We start from the raw sequence: 17941 nt of genomic DNA on the forward strand, positions 1-17941 counted from the left end.
TGAAAAATCAATAAATGTCTCCTTCTGAAGGTGCTTTGATTACACTGAATAGGCATTCAGACATACATGTAAATGCATGTCCAAAAGTTTGTAGACAGCTAATTATTGTATAGATACATAAACATAAGTGAAATCAGGTACTTATGTTTGACCATTAGTTTTGGATCACGAACACAGCTCAAGCTCATCCCAAAAGTTTTGGTGGAGCTCCATTACTCCAGAAAACCCAGTTGCACTGCTCCACAGCCCAGTGCTGGGGGGAGGCTTGACACTAAACATGGTGGCTGTGTGACTGACTGACTGACAGACAGACACAATTTATGCTGACAGACAGTATAAAATCAATATTAACAGTATGTATAGAATTTTCATTTGATTAAAAAGAAAATAAAAAGTCATACAATGACAAAAGAGCAGCAGTTTGTATGTTGAATTACTGTGTTACACACACACGCCTAATATTTATTGATATTATGGAGTTTGAGTGTGTGCGCACATTACACTGATTAATGACAAATGTAGCTGAGTTGCAACTGACGTCACAACACACACACACACACATCCACACCTGTGGACCGTTTCCATCGTGAGTTTTTGGACTGTAGAAGGAAACCGGAGCACCTAGAGGAAATTCACAGCAAACACGGGGAGAACACCAAACTCGCCACAGGCAGTGACCATAAATCAACCATAAGTACATAAATAAACTTTGATTTTTGCTCAGGCGGATGCGTGGCGCCTCTTTCGGACGCTGTGGGTCCGGATCACAGTGACGTCATGACGCGGGGCCCACGTGTGTAGAGCAGTGAAGCAGAGAAACAGAGAAAGAGAAATTACACCAACAGCGCTTTAACTTCAGACCTACAGCAGCCGAACCCCTCACACACCGCTGTCCAAGCGCCGTGGACACTCGGCCTCACCATGGGAGGATTACAGAAAAAGAAGGTGAGTATTAACAACACAGAGCGGACACGAGGCTCATATCTTCATGCTCACCACTGCCTCTCTGGATCCCGTCGCTCCACTTTAAAACAGTGCGACAGCTGTGAACTCTTGAATTATCCGCGTGAATATGTTGTATTAGTTGAAGTCTCCTTGTCCAACATAAAACTGAAATTAATATATTCTCCATCTTTTTTACTGGAGTGCTTATACCACCTTTAGTGGTGAAGCGGTTTGCCCCCTGGAACATGTAGCATAGTTTTGCACACGGAATTGCATGTGTACTTTTTTCACACGAGCTGGAGTTGAATTCATGCTCAAATGTACAGTTTCACTGTAAACGGTGTTGTATTTGCACAAATAATATAAACATAATGAAGTTCTTCGATATTTCAGTTCCACCTCAAATTGTGTTTAATCGAATTCAGCGTCAAGTCTCGATTTTTAGACTCGATGAGTGTTGGACGTTAGAAACATGCATCTGTAGTGAAACAGTTACAGAAAGTGAAGAAACCACGATTGATTTTAATTTAAATGTATTCTGCATACATATACATAGATAATTCATTGCCGCCCAACTTTAGTGTCTTTATATTCCTCTGGTCGATGTTTGGTATTGAGCTGTGACAATTTCGACTCGTATGGCTGGTGTTTATACAAGCTTTGCATCTCTGAATAACTGAATAAAAGGCCCCTGGATGCCTTAGAACATGAGGACAGTTCATTGCCTGAAGTGTTTACTTGGCCCTTCCTTTATTAGTGTGAATGCTAATTGTGCCTAACCTTCCCTTCTCTTCCTGCAGTATGAAAGTGGGTCTGTCACCAACTACATCAGTAGAAACAAAGCCCGCAAGAAGCTGGGTTTGAGCCTGGCTGATTTCAGGTCAGTTCTAGACAAGGATATCCCCATATCATACCAATTAGCTGGGTCTATTGACTAGATAAAAAAATTGATTTTGCATTATGATATTTTTAACTTTTTCAGTTTTACCTTAAAACCCCTGTGTATATTTTCACCATAATAATTAAAAATATATATTTTAAGCATATCATCCCTGTCCAATGAAAAACGTTTATTTTTGTTGATTTTAAGTTTACTACATCATTTGAACACAGCTCCTTTCCTTCAAATTGTGTGAACATTTTATGATGAATGGACCAATTGAAATGCTCAAAGTACTTGGGAATAAAATAATTTTACATTGACTTCCACTGTATTTAAGAAAGTTTGTTTTTCTCCTGTAAAGTTACTAGTTTTGGAGATAAATGTTTTTTTGGATGGCGACAATATTTATTTTTTTTTTTTTCTGTCATGAAACCAATTTTGTGCAGTATAATAACTTATATGATTTGACATATAAGTATGACATGTAACTCTTCTGACTGTTTTACGGGATTCCTATCATGAACAAAAGCTAATAAAGCAGATGAATAGATAAAACATTTAAGAAAACGTCTGTTATGATGATAAATTATCATATGAGGAGGTGTTTGTTAGACTGCTTTTAAAAGTGTCATTTTGTTTTAGAAACAGCAATACTGTTTATTTGGATTGTAACTATAGTGTTTGTTTAGTGACATGCTAGTGTTGTGTGTATGTAAATGTTATTAAAACAGCAGTGATATTAATAATATTTTGTTCCTCTGTGCAGGCGATTATGCATTTTGAAAGGGATTTACCCACATGAACCCAAACACAAAAAAAAGATCAATAAGGGCTCCACTGCCCAGAGGACTTTCTACCTGCTGAAGGATATCCGCTTCCTCCTGCATGAGCCCATTGTCGGCAAGTTCAGGGAGTATAAGGTAAGTGTATTTCTAATAAAGCTTCATTATGTGATTATAATTCTGTAAACTTTAATTATACCTTAGGGTTAAACCGGTGGTTTTGGCTGATGCTAATGCTCTCTTCTGTTTGAGTGTTCTGAATTGGACTTCATTCTGCCTGGGCTGAAAAAAACTGCATATAAGTTCAGTGTGTGTGCAGGACTGAACTGTTGTAGGCTTAACTACAAGAAATATATAACACAGTTTTTCTTGTTGTAACAAAATAAGTGAATTCAAAGTGGCCTGCTTTAAAGTTTTTCTGTATATGGACTGTAGAAACTGGGTAGTCGTTTTTGAAACTCTTTATAATATAAAAACAATATACTACATACTTTAAGGCTAGGATATATTTTTCTCTGATATGGTCCCTTTTAACCTTCCTTGTGATTGTGTGCAGGCATTTCTTTACACTGCATAACTCTAGGGAGACTGTCTCAGATGTTTTTGTCTTTCCTAACAGATATTTGTGCGCAAGCTTCGTAAAGCCTATGGTAAAGCTGAGTGGGGTAGTGTGGAGAAGCTTAGAGACAATAAGCCTGCTTACAAACTGGACCACATTGTAAAGGAAAGGTGAGGAAATAGGTTAAACCTTTTTTGTACGGTAGATGGCGCCATTACACTTTACAGTCCGGCTGCGAGGATCACGTAGATTGTCCATGAACTGATGAACATTTCATAATAATTATTCATCATTTTTTAGATATCCTACTTTTGTTGATGCTCTCCGGGACGTTGATGATGCTCTCTGCATGTGTTTCCTGTTCTCCACGTTCGCTCGTACGGGGAAGTGCCATGTCCAGATGATCCAGCTGTGCCGTAGACTAAGTGTAGAATGGATGAACTATATTGTTGCCTCTCGCTCGCTCAGGAAGGTAACCGCCCCATACCCATACCCTATGTTGCACCTTCTCTGTATTGTTAGTGTTGTTAAGTGTCTTTTTTTTTTCTTTCTTTCTTTTCAAATAGCACTGAATCATTAAAATAATTTTCACTAAGATGTTTATCTACATGCTCCTTTTTTTGTTACACCTAAATTAGTCCATTTCAACAGTGGGTGGTATTTCTATATGAAAACAACCTATGATCATCCATGTTATTCGCTGATTGGATTGTTCCATAAACTTTCCAGTTCCTCACTGCTAGTGTTTCCGGCAAGGCAAATGACTTTCACTGCTATTCTCTTGATATTTTTTATTTATTTATTTTTTTGTTTACACCTATGTTTTTATTGTCATGAATGCCCAACACTTCTTTCTTTTATATTCCATCAAATTATATTTTATGTTTGAGTTCTGCCTTTTTAAAACCACCAGCCTGCCTATGTTCTCTTTTCTGGTCTTTTAACAGGTCTTTCTGTCCATCAAAGGAATTTATTACCAGGCAGAAGTGCTGGGACAAACCATCACATGGCTCGTACCTTTTCAGTTTGCTCATGACGTAAGTGAAGAGCCTGTGTGTTGACTTGAATCAACAGGCTGTGTTTAAATTGATTTGTTTATTACATCAGTACAGCAGTATGTCTCCCAGCCTTATTAGTTTGACCAAATGTTCAGTTTTGAAAAATCGTCCTTTTTGCTTCTTTCAGAATTGTTTCACTGTGGTACCTAGTGCTCATTATACAGACATTATAAGAATGACCAATGTTAGACAGTCCTGATTTATAACCTAGCAAGGTGCCACAGAGGACACCACTGTATAATGCAGATAAGTTCATAACGGATGTAATAATAGTTTGTTTTATTTTGATCAGATTGTTACTTTTTAATTATGTCTAAAAAAATTTGGGGGGGGGGGTCATACAGAGTCCTTTAGAACAAACTTATGTGATATTCTACATGAAGAATACTCTTAGAAATTTTTAAATGGCAATTCAGGTGTCATTTCACTTTTTGGACAAGTGAGATATGAATTGATATACAATATGGCCAAATGTTTTTGGGATTTAACTTTACATCCATGTCTATCCTGATTTCAGATATATTTTCATCTTGTTGAATCTAAACATTCAGCAGCAGATTTTATCAAAGAACACATTCTGAAAAAAAGATAAGGGGGGGGGGTCGGGGGGTCATTAAGAGAGGTGGGGGTGTCATCATGGTAGAGGTAAAATTGGTAAACTGTGTAAATTGTTGTAAATGGTTAATGGAAACCTTTTTCCTTCTTGAGTTATCAAACATTTATATCTAGTTCTGGAAAAGGGCATAAATATTAGCGCGTCTCTTCCTCATGTTTTGCAGCCTGGATTGTTTTACTGCATCACTAATGGTGACTTTTCCATCACATGGGTCTGACTGTACATGGCTCAGCACACTGTAAGCTCCTTGCTTTTCCACTGGCAGGGCTCCCCCGCGTAATGGAACTGGTGACTTTGAAAAACCGGAAAACAGGAATTGCTGGCTTTGAAAACCACAATGCCGGCAGTAAAGCTAGGCGCTTTTTCCTCGTTGTGGACTAAACGCATTTTTCCTCCCCAGTTCTCACAGATAGTTTTACTTGCATGTTCGTAATTCACTGGAAATCTTTATCTGCCATCAACCCAAGGAGCATATAAACTCCTTCTGAACAACTTGAGGTAAAGTTACGAGCTGCCATTGTGAGTCCGATAAAAAATAAATGTGAAAGCTGCTGTAACATCAGAGATTTTACAAGCTGCGAGTTTGTGCTGAGCTCTGCATCTGGTGGTGATTGACATGGCTCTGGCCAATCAACTCAGCACGGTTGGAATCCAGAGTGAATTGGGACTGAAAACGTACCCAGTTCCAGGGACCAGGTACCAGATTTGGCCAGTGGAAAAGCAAAAAGCCGTGCAGAGTTAAGGAGTGTTGTGTAGGTTCTATGCTGTGGATTAGTGCCATAAATATGCTTATACTGAAAGTAAATGTAAGTACTATTTGTCCAGATGGTGTGATGAAAGGTTATCAGTAAGTTATATTCACCTATGGGAAGATAACACAAACTATGGGTGATTAGACATCTTTCGCGTATCAGTGGCAACATGTTTAGTGTTAAAGGTTGTTCTATAAAATGGAATTCATAAGAAGTGATAGGACTTCCATGGTAGTGGTGAATTACCACTTGTAAAGTTCTTTGTTTCTGTTTTTATCTTTGTGTACAGCACCCCACTGATGTAGACTACAGAGTTATGGCCACTTTCACAGAGTTCTACACCACACTGCTTGGCTTTGTCAACTACCGTCTCTACCAGACACTCAATCTTGTCTACCCCCCTAAGGTAAATCACACTTGCACTGAAATTCTCTAATTCCAGTTCTTTTACTGCCAAATGTTGCATCATTAAATATGTGACAAAGTGGTGTTTTAAATCAGTTGTCTCTTTAAATCGCATCAGTCCAGTGATGTCCAGCTTGGAGAGTAAGAGAAAGTTTACAGTTTAGAGCAAAGAGTCATGCTTAGTTAAACAAGTGACTGTTTAGTACAGAGAAGCAAGCTTGAGGCCGCAGGGCTGCCGGTTGAATCCCGGGGGCAAGCAAGGAAAAATTCATTCATGGCTGAAATGCCCTTGAGGAAGGCACCTAACCCCCCGAGCTGCTTCTTGGGCATCGAGGAGGTTGGCAACCAAGGAATCTCCCTAAGGAGATAAATAAAGTTGTTTCTTCCTAAAGGCAACTTTAGTGCAAGTCCAAATACATATTATTGCCTATGCATTTAGAATGGGATATCATAAAAATAGGTGTCCCAGTACTTTTTGTCTATATAATGTCCTGTAGGGAACTGTTTTGGGGATAACTTAATTTTTAAGATATTTATTTAAATGAATTCATGATTGATTCACTTTTGTTTCTGTTTACGTCTGCAGCTATAGCAGCTTACAGTGTTGGATAATACTTTGCATTTGATTTTAACATTACAAAATTATTTCAGTTGAATATATATTTTCAGAAGGATCACACCTTTTTAAATTCTCTATAATTTAAATACTTTTTCATTATCTGTTGCTTTTTTTTAATTAAATATGTCTGGAGGTGAATCGTTTTGCCTTAGCTGTGAAATGATTTTGGGCTTGTCATTTTTTCTCCTTTGTTTTAGCTTGATGGAAAAGGAGAAACTGAGCTCAAAGCAGAATTTGAAGAAGATTATGCCATGGATTCAGAAAGCTATTTGGAGGTTTGAATTCCAGTTTCCCCAGCATTTTCTGCTGACATTTCTTTTGATAATTCAAGTATTTCATTGAGACTAATTTTTCTATCTGCTAGAAATTGTCTGCTCTGAGTGCCAGTCTTGCACGTGTGGTCTCTTCAGTGGAAGAGGAGGAAGCGGAGCTAGACCAGTTTCCTACTGAAGGGGTGAGACAAATACAGATCTTAACACACCAAGTACCATATAGTACAAGAATGGTCCCATTTTTAATAAAAAAAAATGTTTGTAAAACTTTGTCAAAAACACATAATTAATAACAGATTTAGTAAAAAAAATAATTTTAAATGTAATGCAGTATAAATGATTATAACAGGTACAGGAAAGGATGTCAGGGTAAAGTGATTTTTAGGGACCTCCCTAAAATACCCAGACCACACCTTGGGCAAAAAATGTCTTGTGACAATTCTAAAGCACTTGGACCACACTGGCGGGGCAAGGAACTGCTCTGGGAAATCCCTGAAGTGCTCAAATTGAATTGAAATACATAAATTGACTGAATAAGGGGCTTTAAGGGCATCAGGGCATTCCTAGCTGTCATTGTTGTATATATTATAAAATAAATGAAAGCTTTCTAATCTTTAAGGGTGTGAACCAGCTTATGGTTCTGTTCTGTTATACATATACATCTGTATCTTTTCAGATTGAATAAGAGCTGTGCAAAGAGCTTTGTTGTGAATAAAGGCTTGCATGTGCTAATTGCTTGTGGATCCTCCTTGATTTCACACCTTGTCTTTTAGGTGTTACACTGGAGATCTGGTCACTATGGTTACCCAGTCAGAATATTACCAAACAGTATAATGTTTTCTAATGAGTTTCTAATGCAATCTATTGCTCTCTTTTCACCTTATGTCTTTCCTTCCTATTTCTACATCCTCAGGAAGACATGGAGAAGATGGAGGCGAGTATGAAAGCCCAGCAGGAGCAGGACAGACAGAAGAAGCTCTTTGAAGGGCTCAAGTTCTTCCTAAACAGAGAAGTGCCCAGAGAATCTCTGGCCTTTGTTCTAAGGTGTGTGTTTTTGTGTCACTTCAGACACAATTCTTATTCAAGGAAGCTTTGTAAATAAACAGACATAAATAAATACAGCACATTGCAAAATGTCATGCATAATTACAGTTTACTTGCTGAATTAAATATTTTTGAAACAGTAACATGTGGCCTGTCATGTACGCTGATAAGCCATTTAATACTAACTTTTTTTCATTGACCATGGACTTGCCCTGCCTCCTGTTCTTCAGTGGTCTCGACTCTCACAGGGCCACCACAGAGGTGTTGTTACTGGGTAACACCTCAGGGTTTGAAGAACAGGATAAAAGAGGGCAAAAATATAAGTTGTAAAGATACACTTTGCTCTTTTATGGACCATGGAGCTGATGAACAATGTGTAGAAACCAGGAGGTGTTAATGATGTTATTGTGGTTTGATAAACAACTTCAGTGTAAAGGATTGTTTATGGAATAATTAAAAAGTAAATTAAATATTTTTACTTAATTTGACCAGTTTGTTGTAACAATTTTATAGTTTAGAATGTCTTGATGGAGTTTCAATTTAGTTTGTTTGTTTTCTTATTATTTCTGAAACTTCACAGATATCCAAGTATACTTTTGTAAAAATCTTTTGTTCTCTCTCTTTCTCTCTATATTGTTCTTTATTCCTCCCTGGCACTCTGTATTTTCTCTCTTTCTGCACATCCGTTTGCAGATGCTTTGGAGCCCAGGTTTCCTGGGATAAATCCATGTGTATTGGCAGCACATATGATGTCACAGATGAAACAATCACACACCACATAGTGGACAGACCCAGTCTGGAGAAACAGTACATGAACAGGTGAGACATTGTGTAGATTTTATCTCTTCATATCATTTAAATATACTCCTGGACTGTGATTTGCCCACAGCAACATTTGTGTATTTTACAGCCACTAGCCTAAGGTGCCAATTTAAACAAATTTCCTGATAAACAAGGCAGCTTTAACAAAGTACAGTTAAACTGAATGAAATTTATGATTCATGCAAATCCAACCTTGTAGAGATCAATACAAATGGCACACAATTGCAGTCATAATCAGCACCCCTCACATTCTTATTTAAAACTGAAACTAAAGACAATACTTTAAAAGCAAATATTAGCTTTGAGCCCAATTTAAATTAGATGTTCAAGTTAAAATCAGTGAGAATATGTATGAGCATTAAACAGAATACTCCTCATCTTTGAATGCGTCTTTAAGATAGCAGAGTTTGCCTACAAAGCCCTTCATTCAGACAGACACTACACTGCCTCTCAATGCCTCTTTTATCCTTTGTGTGTGCGTGTGTTGGAAACAGCAGAAACTATCTTGTGTGGTGTCTATTTATGAATTCATTGTTACTCTGTTCGCATCACATGATCTGCAGATGATCTCGGTACATATGTGACATGCCTGCATGTATTTATGATCCCACATATCATAAATTGTACTGTTCAGTACAGGCCATAGAACAATGGTGATTATTTTATTTCCTAAAATCCCATTTATTTTAAAGACAGATTTCAACGCTAAGAATCAATATACTGATTAAACATTTTGTGGCAGTGGACTGGTCATGAAGCTTAAGCATGATGTGAACCCTAAAAAAAAAAAAAGTACTGATATGCCAATGTTTGAACACATATGTAAGATTTCTAATGTTACATTTGCAGTATGTTGCTTCTTAGAACAAGGTGTTAAGACAAACATGACTCTTTCATACAAACTCTGAAGTATCGGGTCTGGAAATGTCTCGGGAGTGGTCGTCCACACATGCAGTGCACAGCAGGACATTTTCTGCCTCGGGTGCACTCTCACATCGGGAGATGAAACGTGCTTTAGGCGTGTGCAGGAGAAACACCGGAACATTTCCGGTGCTGTTCTCACATGCACTGTCTGACTTTACTAGGGTACAAGGAGGTTAAAGTCCAGGTAAGGTCTGGGATGAATATTGTGGGTGGTTGCATTCACACATACAGCTCCTGCGGGTAAACTCCGGAACATTCCTGTGTATGTGTGAAAGGGGCAATAGAACAGAATCTTCAGAATCTTGTAAAAATCCGAGGTTTTTAAATCTTGTAACAAACAAAATGTAAATGTATCTTCCCTGTTGCAGTTTTATACACTCTTTAGAAATTTTTGAAAAAAAATGTAATAGTCTGCTCCTCTTTAGTCGTTAATGTGATTATTACATTACATTCAGGCAACCTAAGCCTGGCACCCACTGGGAAGATCAAATTTGATGTGTTGTACTCCAGTACTGCTTCCTGATTGTAATAAATCTTGCTTGCTTACCTTTTTACTTGATTGATCATGTGTGTTTCTGAATCGACTGCACTAAACTTACTGGTAATTTGCTGGGATTCTGCAGATATTATATTCAGCCACAGTGGGTGTATGACTCAGTGAATGCTAAGATGCTTCTACCTGTGGAGGACTACTTCCTGGGGGTCACACTGCCACCTCATCTGTCACCGTTCGTGGAGGAGAAGGAAGGCGAATATATACCTCCAGAGAAGCTCAAACTCCTCTCTCTACAGAGAGGAGAGGGACCAGGTGAGTAGGGAGTAGCACTAATAAGGCTATACATATATTACCTTGGGGTTATTAGTTTATAAGTCCATATATTTTGTTGTGTGGCAACAAGCCTACAGTCATTTTGTGAATTCCTGACTTTTTTAAATGAAAGCCTTCTTTTCATATAAAGCTGGAACATGCAAAATGCAAAAAAAAAATCTGAGCTATAATTTGCTAAATCATTGGAGCTTCTCTTTAACTGATAACAGTACAGAACAAATATTGTTTCAGTGTCTTCATGGACAAACAAAAACACCAATAGAATGTGATACCTGCAGCATATGTGGGGAAAAATAAGAAAAACCTATACAAGTAATGCTGTTTTGGAAGGTTTCACAATTAGCGGTTGAAATGGAAACAGGTGAGATCATCAAGACTGAGTATAAAAGCAGCATCCACCGAAGCTTAGATTTTCTGATGCTGATACATATTTTGTGTGCAGAATGTGACTAATATACCTGGCATATCATTAGAGAAAAATGTCAAACAAATTTGAACAGCATCCCACAATCACCAATACCCTCTGTTCTCAGATGCATTTCTATTCATCAGTTTCATTGTCATAGCCAGTAATTCTTCTAGCAATCATCTGCTTTTACTGATATACATCTTACAAAATACAGTTTATTTTGAAATAAATGTCAGACTCAGTCAATTAGCAAAAGTTCCAGTAATCAATTCTGCCATTTCAGAATAACGCATTGAACTGTCTTCAGGTGGCTTTTACATTTTTCTATGGACACTTTTATAATCAGAATATTTTTACTTCCATTCACAGAGCAAGAGAAGGACGAGGAAGAGGATGATGATGACGAGGAAGAGGATGGCGATGAGGAAGATGAGGAAGAAGACGACGATGAAAATGACGATGAGGAGGAAGAGGCAGAGTCTAAGCTGAAGGATATGGAAGAGAAGAGATCTCAGGGCAAGGTAGGAGGTTTTAACAGATTTGAGCAAAATGGAGTCACACTGTTAAAATCAGTAAATATTAGAAGTAATTATAATTATACACAAGGTAAACTATCCTATGCCAATCTATTAGAGCTTCACATAGGGCCCACCACACACTCTTCCTACCTGCAGCCACAAAATTCCTGTTGAATCCTACACCTCAACACTAAGGTAGTTGAGGCTGTTTATGAGCCAATCAGCAACAGGTTATCTTTAACAACTACAGTTACTCATTGAGCCCAGCCCATGAGTACACAAACCACCACACTCCAAGCCAGCTTTACTGTCCTACCTTACTCTTTACCATCAACAACCATAAATCCACATTGGCCTCCCTGGTGACTAAGTGACACCAGTTCCATGTGAACTTTATGTGCTACATCACCAACAACCACAATAGCATCTCTAAAGTGCAGTTCCCCAAGTATCTCCACTGGTCTCACATGTGCCTGCCACCTCTCACCTTAGCTGCCAAGTCTTCAGCTTCTTCTTTTCGAATGATTTCAAAGAAAATTCTGGACGACCAAATAGGTCACCGAACCCTGTTTTTCATCTGAAAGACTTTATTAAATACACATGGGTAACTCTTAATGTTTATTCAGTGGAAAATAAGAATTTTGATTATTCCTTAAAGATGGACTGCTTGAGGTTTTATTGTGGAGATAAACATTCTCACAACTGTGTTCAATATTAAAATGACAGATGCCTTCAGATGTTTGCAATGTCTTATAAACCCAGTTAGATTTAAAGTTTACCAACTGGAGGGAGGTGATTAAAGTCACATGATTTGACTCCATTCCCAAATTTGTGAGCTTTATTTGCATTTGTTGTCAGTCATGTGTGGTGTGCCAGATATGTTTCATTATTAGCTGGGCTATTAGCTGGGCAGTGTGCAAACAACAGTATTTTGCTTAAAGTGACAGAACCTGACACTTTGTATTTTTGTCCCCCCTTTTTTTTTTTAATTAAGATGATGTGGTTTTTTTTTATTTTTATTTTTTTTATTCTTTGGGTGATTTTAAGTAAGTAAAGAAACAATCCGTCATGCTGATCCAGCAAGGTATTTTGCCCTGGCTCAACTTACGAGAGGTGTGACTTGACACTTGAAGGTGAAAACAAGACTGACTTGTGACTCGCACACATTTTGAAATTGCACATACACTGTGAGACAGACTTTAGCCAGACTCGGTGTCTGAGATCACTGTTAAGTGGTCACAGATGGTCAGTTCTGACAGCTGGAGTTCTAATAGCTCTAGTTTGGTCATTATGCACAAAGCCCTTTATTTGGTGAGCCTATGAGACTGTTTGTTTTATGGTTAACCATTGTCCCTTTGTTGGTAAATGTGAATTAATTAGCTTTTTTTTTCCCAGTTGAATGAATATACTTTAGTCTGTGGCCTGAAGGGGGAAAATACTTGCTTGATTTAGTTTATGGACATTTCAATTAGTTAAATTCTAGCTACTCTGTACAGTTCTACATAATTCAAATATTTTTTTAAAAATTATACTGTAATTATTGTACAAAGCTACAGAAGTATGTTGACTTGAAGTACTTTTCAGAAATTTTGTGGAGCAGACTGAAATGAGTCAGTCATTTCTCCAAGCAAGCAGCTCCATTCATTTTGATCATTTACTTTAAACAATGTAAAAAAATCTGATGTGAAAAGCAGTGAGCATAGATTATTGTAGATTCACTAAAGATTGCAAAAGTAGTTTATCTACTCTCACTGTTCCTCAGGCATTATCGGTAAAGGTGACCCCAGGGAAGGCCAAGTTGGAGAACCGCCAGAGACTGGAGCAGGAGGAGCAGGCTGAGGAGAAGAGGCTGGCCATCATGATGATGAAGAAGAAGGACAAGTACCTCTACAACAAGATCATGTTTGGCAAGAAGAGAAACATCCGAGAGGTAAGAGAATAACACAACTATCCTTTCAATTTTGTTCTCCAGTGCCCTCAAACCAATTAAGAGGGCTAATCTGCATTAATATTTGACATATTTCACAATATGAAATATACAATGGCTCATTCTATGTATTTTTTTAAATTTTATTATTGTTTCCAAATTCAGTGAAATTTGAGTGCTTTTCTGTGACGGCACTGTACTGCTATTGCAATAATTTTTTTAATATAGGAAAATGGATAAAATTCCTTCAGGTTAATGACTGAACAGATGTGCTTTCTTTTTCTTTGTTAAAAATTAGATTAGGCCTTAACCTGTGTTGAACCCATTATTGAAGCTTGAGTACCCACTATACTCTTCTGCAATTTATTAACCCAATGTACACACTCCCCTCAGGCTAACAAAATGGCAGCAAAAAGAAAAGCTCTGGATGAGGCCAGCAAATCTGACAGAAAGAAGAAGGCAAAGAAACAATAGATTGGATTTGCAAAAGGACTTTTTTATATTAATGATCCTCTGTTTGTTCTTTCCAACAGTGAGATTGTTCTGTGCTCTAAAACAGTGTTTATGAAAATGAGTTGAAAAAATGTGGAATCGATGAATGTACAATATCTGTTCATTGTCATTTAGTTCATGCTGTAATATTAAAATAAATTTGAATCAAACTGCTGTCAACTTGCTTGTCTCTCAGGAATAACGGTATAGTTTTGCTTTCATCACGTTTATTAAGAGCATATATATATATATATATATATATATATATATATATATATATATATATATATATATATATATATAAACCATTAACATCCTATTCTATTTCACACCAAGTTTCACTTTTGTTGAGACAGTTAAAGATATCAATCATTCAGCCTGGGTTTCAAATGTGTAATGAATTCTGCATTGCCTCATTACTCATGAGCATAGGGAATCAGATTGACCAGGTTTCTACTGTCTGATGTAAATAATTCATCTGTGGAACTGCTCAGTGTACATTTCAGTCTTTAATGAAGAACGTGAGCCATTTTGGGTCGTGAACTGTTCCAAACTCAAGGTCATGGAGAGAGGTGGGCCAGTGCAGTACAATGGCTCGTGTGGACACTATTTTACTGATGACCAAGTCAGTTCTAATTACTGACATATCTTAATCACTTTTCAGGGTATAGAATACCATTATAGGTTTGCTAATCTAGTTGATACGAGTGTGCTAAACCATGTAAAGGTTTGTAACAGGTGATTAAACCTAATACATGAGTAGTCATTGTAGTGATGTCATGTATTTTGAAGCATTTGATAGACCTTTTTGGAACTTGTCGCTAAGTCTCACAAGGCTAAATTGTGTTCCATTTCATATTTTAGTGAACATAAGAGTGCTATGTGGCCTTATTGTGCTCTAAATCAGGAGCAGCCACTTAGCAAAATGTCCTTGTTGTTCCTGTCCCAAAATGCAAGTGTTTAAATCAAGCACTAATGAGGTCTCCAGTCCAAATGGATCTTCTTTTCACAAAAGAGTGTGACTCTGCTTACCTCTGCATACCATGAGTGCAACCACACAATGCTATAACACAAGGAGTCCTTGGGCAACACTTCCACCCTCATCTTCCTACCTCTGTAATTAAATTTAAGTTGGCAGAATATATAGACATCTTTTTTTTTTTTCAACGAGTAAAGAATAATAGTTTACTCCCAGCAGCTGTGGCCCTACCAGAATGTATCTGTAACATGAATATGAAATTGGCTTAATGTTTAGAGAAGAAGGCGCAGGACTTGAACGTTGTTGGTTCGAAGGAACAGCACTGTCTTCCCTTATTCCACAGCTGACGTTCCCTTGTGTAAGACACCGAACCCAAAACTACTCCCTGGGTACCTGGGATGGCAGACTTCCAATGTCTTTTACTGTCTGAACATTACAGTCCGTTGCTACTTTGAAACAAAGACTGAAGACTAAAATTACTGCTGTCCAATGAAATACATGTATCTCCAATATAGCTGCTTCACAGTAGAAGGGAAAAAACCTTCTTAACTTTCAATGGAAGTCAGTGTGAAAATATTTTATTCCAAGCAACTTTGGAGCATATCTATTGGTCAAATCATCATGAATTTTGTTACACAACATGAAGGACAGCTGCTGCGTTCAAATCATGTAATAAACTAAAAATCCAAAAAGATGGAGGTACATGATTTTCATTGGCCAACGGCAATATGTGGTGTCACCTATTTAAATAAAATGGTTTGTAATCTGCTCTAGATAAGTGTGTCTGCTAAACACCATAAATTTAATTGTAAATTAGCATGGTATCTGCACTTATTTTTATTTGATATTTCACTCATATATCTTTGTATTTCTATCTTTAGGTTTTAGCACTAACTTTTGTGTAATAGTAGGTATTTGGGCTCTGATAACCGCGACCCTGAAATGGAGAAGCGGAAAAGAAAATGTATGTATGGGCTCTGATATATTTCTGTTTGTAGAGATATATTTTCTGAACAAGATGACAAAGCAATTTTGTAAGTTAGTCTGCTTAATACAGCAAATGTAAATGCAATTTTAAATGTATGTAAATATAAAAGTATGTGGTTATGATGATGTTCCTTGTTTCTGTTTGTGTGCGTATGATCATTTGTAGTGGGCAGTAATGACGTCAGTTCTCACCTATTGACCTTTAGCGGTCAGTATAAACCCCAGTGGGCTGAGGGCCAGACAACTCATGCCTTCTACATTTTTACTTTATCACTCAATTACAGAGTGTCCCTCTGTCTTCTCTCTTTCTCTTTATTTCTCTCTCTCTCTCTCTCTCGCCAGTTTGCCCCTTCGACATTCCAGCCATGCTCCCTGCTTCTGGCTCTCGCCCTGCCTGGCACTGGGGTGGCCTTTTTGTGTGTGTGTGTATGCTAGGTTGTGCATGAGGGTCATTCTGACAATGGCCTCAGTGTTCTCATTCAGCTATAGAGTGGATGGATAGAATTATCAGTTTTAGAGGAGTGGGGGTAGTGGATCAGTTGTTAACGGACAACTGTAGACTTGTAATTAAAAGATCATTCTACCTCATTTAAGTGAGGAGCATTGGAGATGTAAGATACCAGATTATATCTAGAAATGACAAAACAAACCTGTGGAGCTTTAGAATAACAACATTTCCATCTTCCAGAACATGTCTAGAATCCTGCAGACCAACATGGGTACATTTGTAATGTACTTATAAGCGTCAACAAGGTAGTAATTGGTCATTCATATGGTAATTATTATGACAATATTAACAATTTATCAGTAAATTAATCCTAGATGCTGATAAGACTGACTCCTTGACTATTACATTATCATATCAAATCATTCACTCATTCATTCATCTTCTGCTACTGCATTATCTTGATCATCATGGGTCTGGATTATAATCAGAATCCCTGGGCACAAGCATAGACTGGACAGGGTGCCAGTCCATTGCAGGGCATCAAAAAATCATTCTGTCACTCACACACTCACAACTGTAGGCATTTATGCACAGTAAGTCCACCAACCAACATGACCTGAGATGAAAAATAAACCCATTAGCCCTGGACCCTGGAGCTATTTCACGCTGACCCTACTGGAGGCACCAATATGCCATCCTTCTATTAAATCAGTTTAGAATAAAAAAATAATGATATTGTGTTTAGAATAACACAATATCATTAAAGTAACAACCATAAATAAATAATTTCAGGCACAATATCTTTTTTAAAGTCCTAGGCACATCCATCCATCCATTATCTGTAACCGCTTATCCAATTTTAGGGTCGCGGGGGGTCCAGAGCCTACCTGGAATCATTGGGCGCAAGGCGAGAATACACCCTGGAGGGGACGCCAGTCCTTCACAGGGCAACACAGAGACACACATTCACTCACACACTCAAACCTACGGACACTTTCGAGTCGCCAATCCACCTGCAATGTTTGTTTTTGGACTGTGGGAGGAAACCCACGCGGACACGGGGAGAACACACCAACTCCTCACAGACAGTCACCTGGAGCTGGAATTGAACCCACAACCTCCAGGCCCCTGGAGCTGTGTGACTGCGACACTACCTGCTGCGCCACCGTGCCGCCCCAGGCACAAATCTCACTCCTTTAAACATTTTCTTAACCTGCTTCATCAACATCTAGCAGGTTATTAACGTGTTTTTTAGGTTAGCACCTCAGCTCAAGCTTTTATAACCTAAAATCTGCTTTAACAAAATCACTGTAATTTATTGACATTGGCTTTTTGTGTTTTTATGTTCTGTTCAGCTTTTCAATATCATACAAAAAAGTCTCTCAAACATTTTCTTTTCAACTCCTGCATATTTAACACCTTTTGCTTTAAAAAATATGTATTTATTTATTTCTTTTTGGAAATGTCAAGGGGAGTGTGTTTTGTTGATTGTGATAAGGGGCAATAATTAGATAAAGCTGATTAAGTTTCCATTGTTACCATGTGAAAATGTATTTAATTAATCTCATTTAATTAATAATTTAATTGGCTTTATAATATGATGCCAATTATGGCCCTCCATTCTTCTCTGACGTAGTTACCCTAAGTTCAAAAATTCTGTACTAGATGTAC

The 17941-nt window shown here is 37.7% G+C and overlaps 1 protein-coding gene across 1 annotated transcript; it reads left to right on the forward strand.

Moving 5' to 3' along the window:
• The first annotated feature begins 716 nt into the window (after nucleotides 1-716).
• LOC136677114 (pescadillo) lies at nucleotides 717-14017 on the forward strand. The gene is made up of 15 exons (XM_066654531.1): nucleotides 717-945; nucleotides 1746-1825; nucleotides 2595-2748; nucleotides 3230-3339; nucleotides 3470-3641; nucleotides 4117-4206; nucleotides 5885-6001; nucleotides 6817-6894; nucleotides 6984-7073; nucleotides 7805-7935; nucleotides 8629-8754; nucleotides 10305-10489; nucleotides 11289-11440; nucleotides 13200-13367; nucleotides 13758-14017. Exons 1-15 carry the CDS (start codon nucleotides 922-924, stop codon nucleotides 13836-13838), a joined length of 1758 nt encoding a protein of 585 aa, XP_066510628.1. The 5' UTR covers nucleotides 717-921; the 3' UTR covers nucleotides 13839-14017.
• The last annotated feature ends 3924 nt before the right edge of the window (nucleotides 14018-17941 follow it).

This window comes from Hoplias malabaricus, chromosome X2 (genome assembly GCF_029633855.1).
Source record: "Hoplias malabaricus isolate fHopMal1 chromosome X2, fHopMal1.hap1, whole genome shotgun sequence".
Classification (NCBI taxonomy): Eukaryota; Metazoa; Chordata; class Actinopteri; order Characiformes; family Erythrinidae; genus Hoplias; species Hoplias malabaricus.

Excerpts from the sequence above, each read along its gene's own strand:
- LOC136677114 (XM_066654531.1), top strand. The coding sequence starts at position 922 with ATGGGAGGATTACAGAAAAAGAAG. Across the intron at positions 6,895-6,983 it reads ATTCAGAAAGCTATTTGGAG|AAATTGTCTGCTCTGAGTGC; the intron begins GTTTGAATTCCA and ends TCTATCTGCTAG. Across the intron at positions 10,490-11,288 it reads ACAGAGAGGAGAGGGACCAG|AGCAAGAGAAGGACGAGGAA; the intron begins GTGAGTAGGGAG and ends TTCCATTCACAG.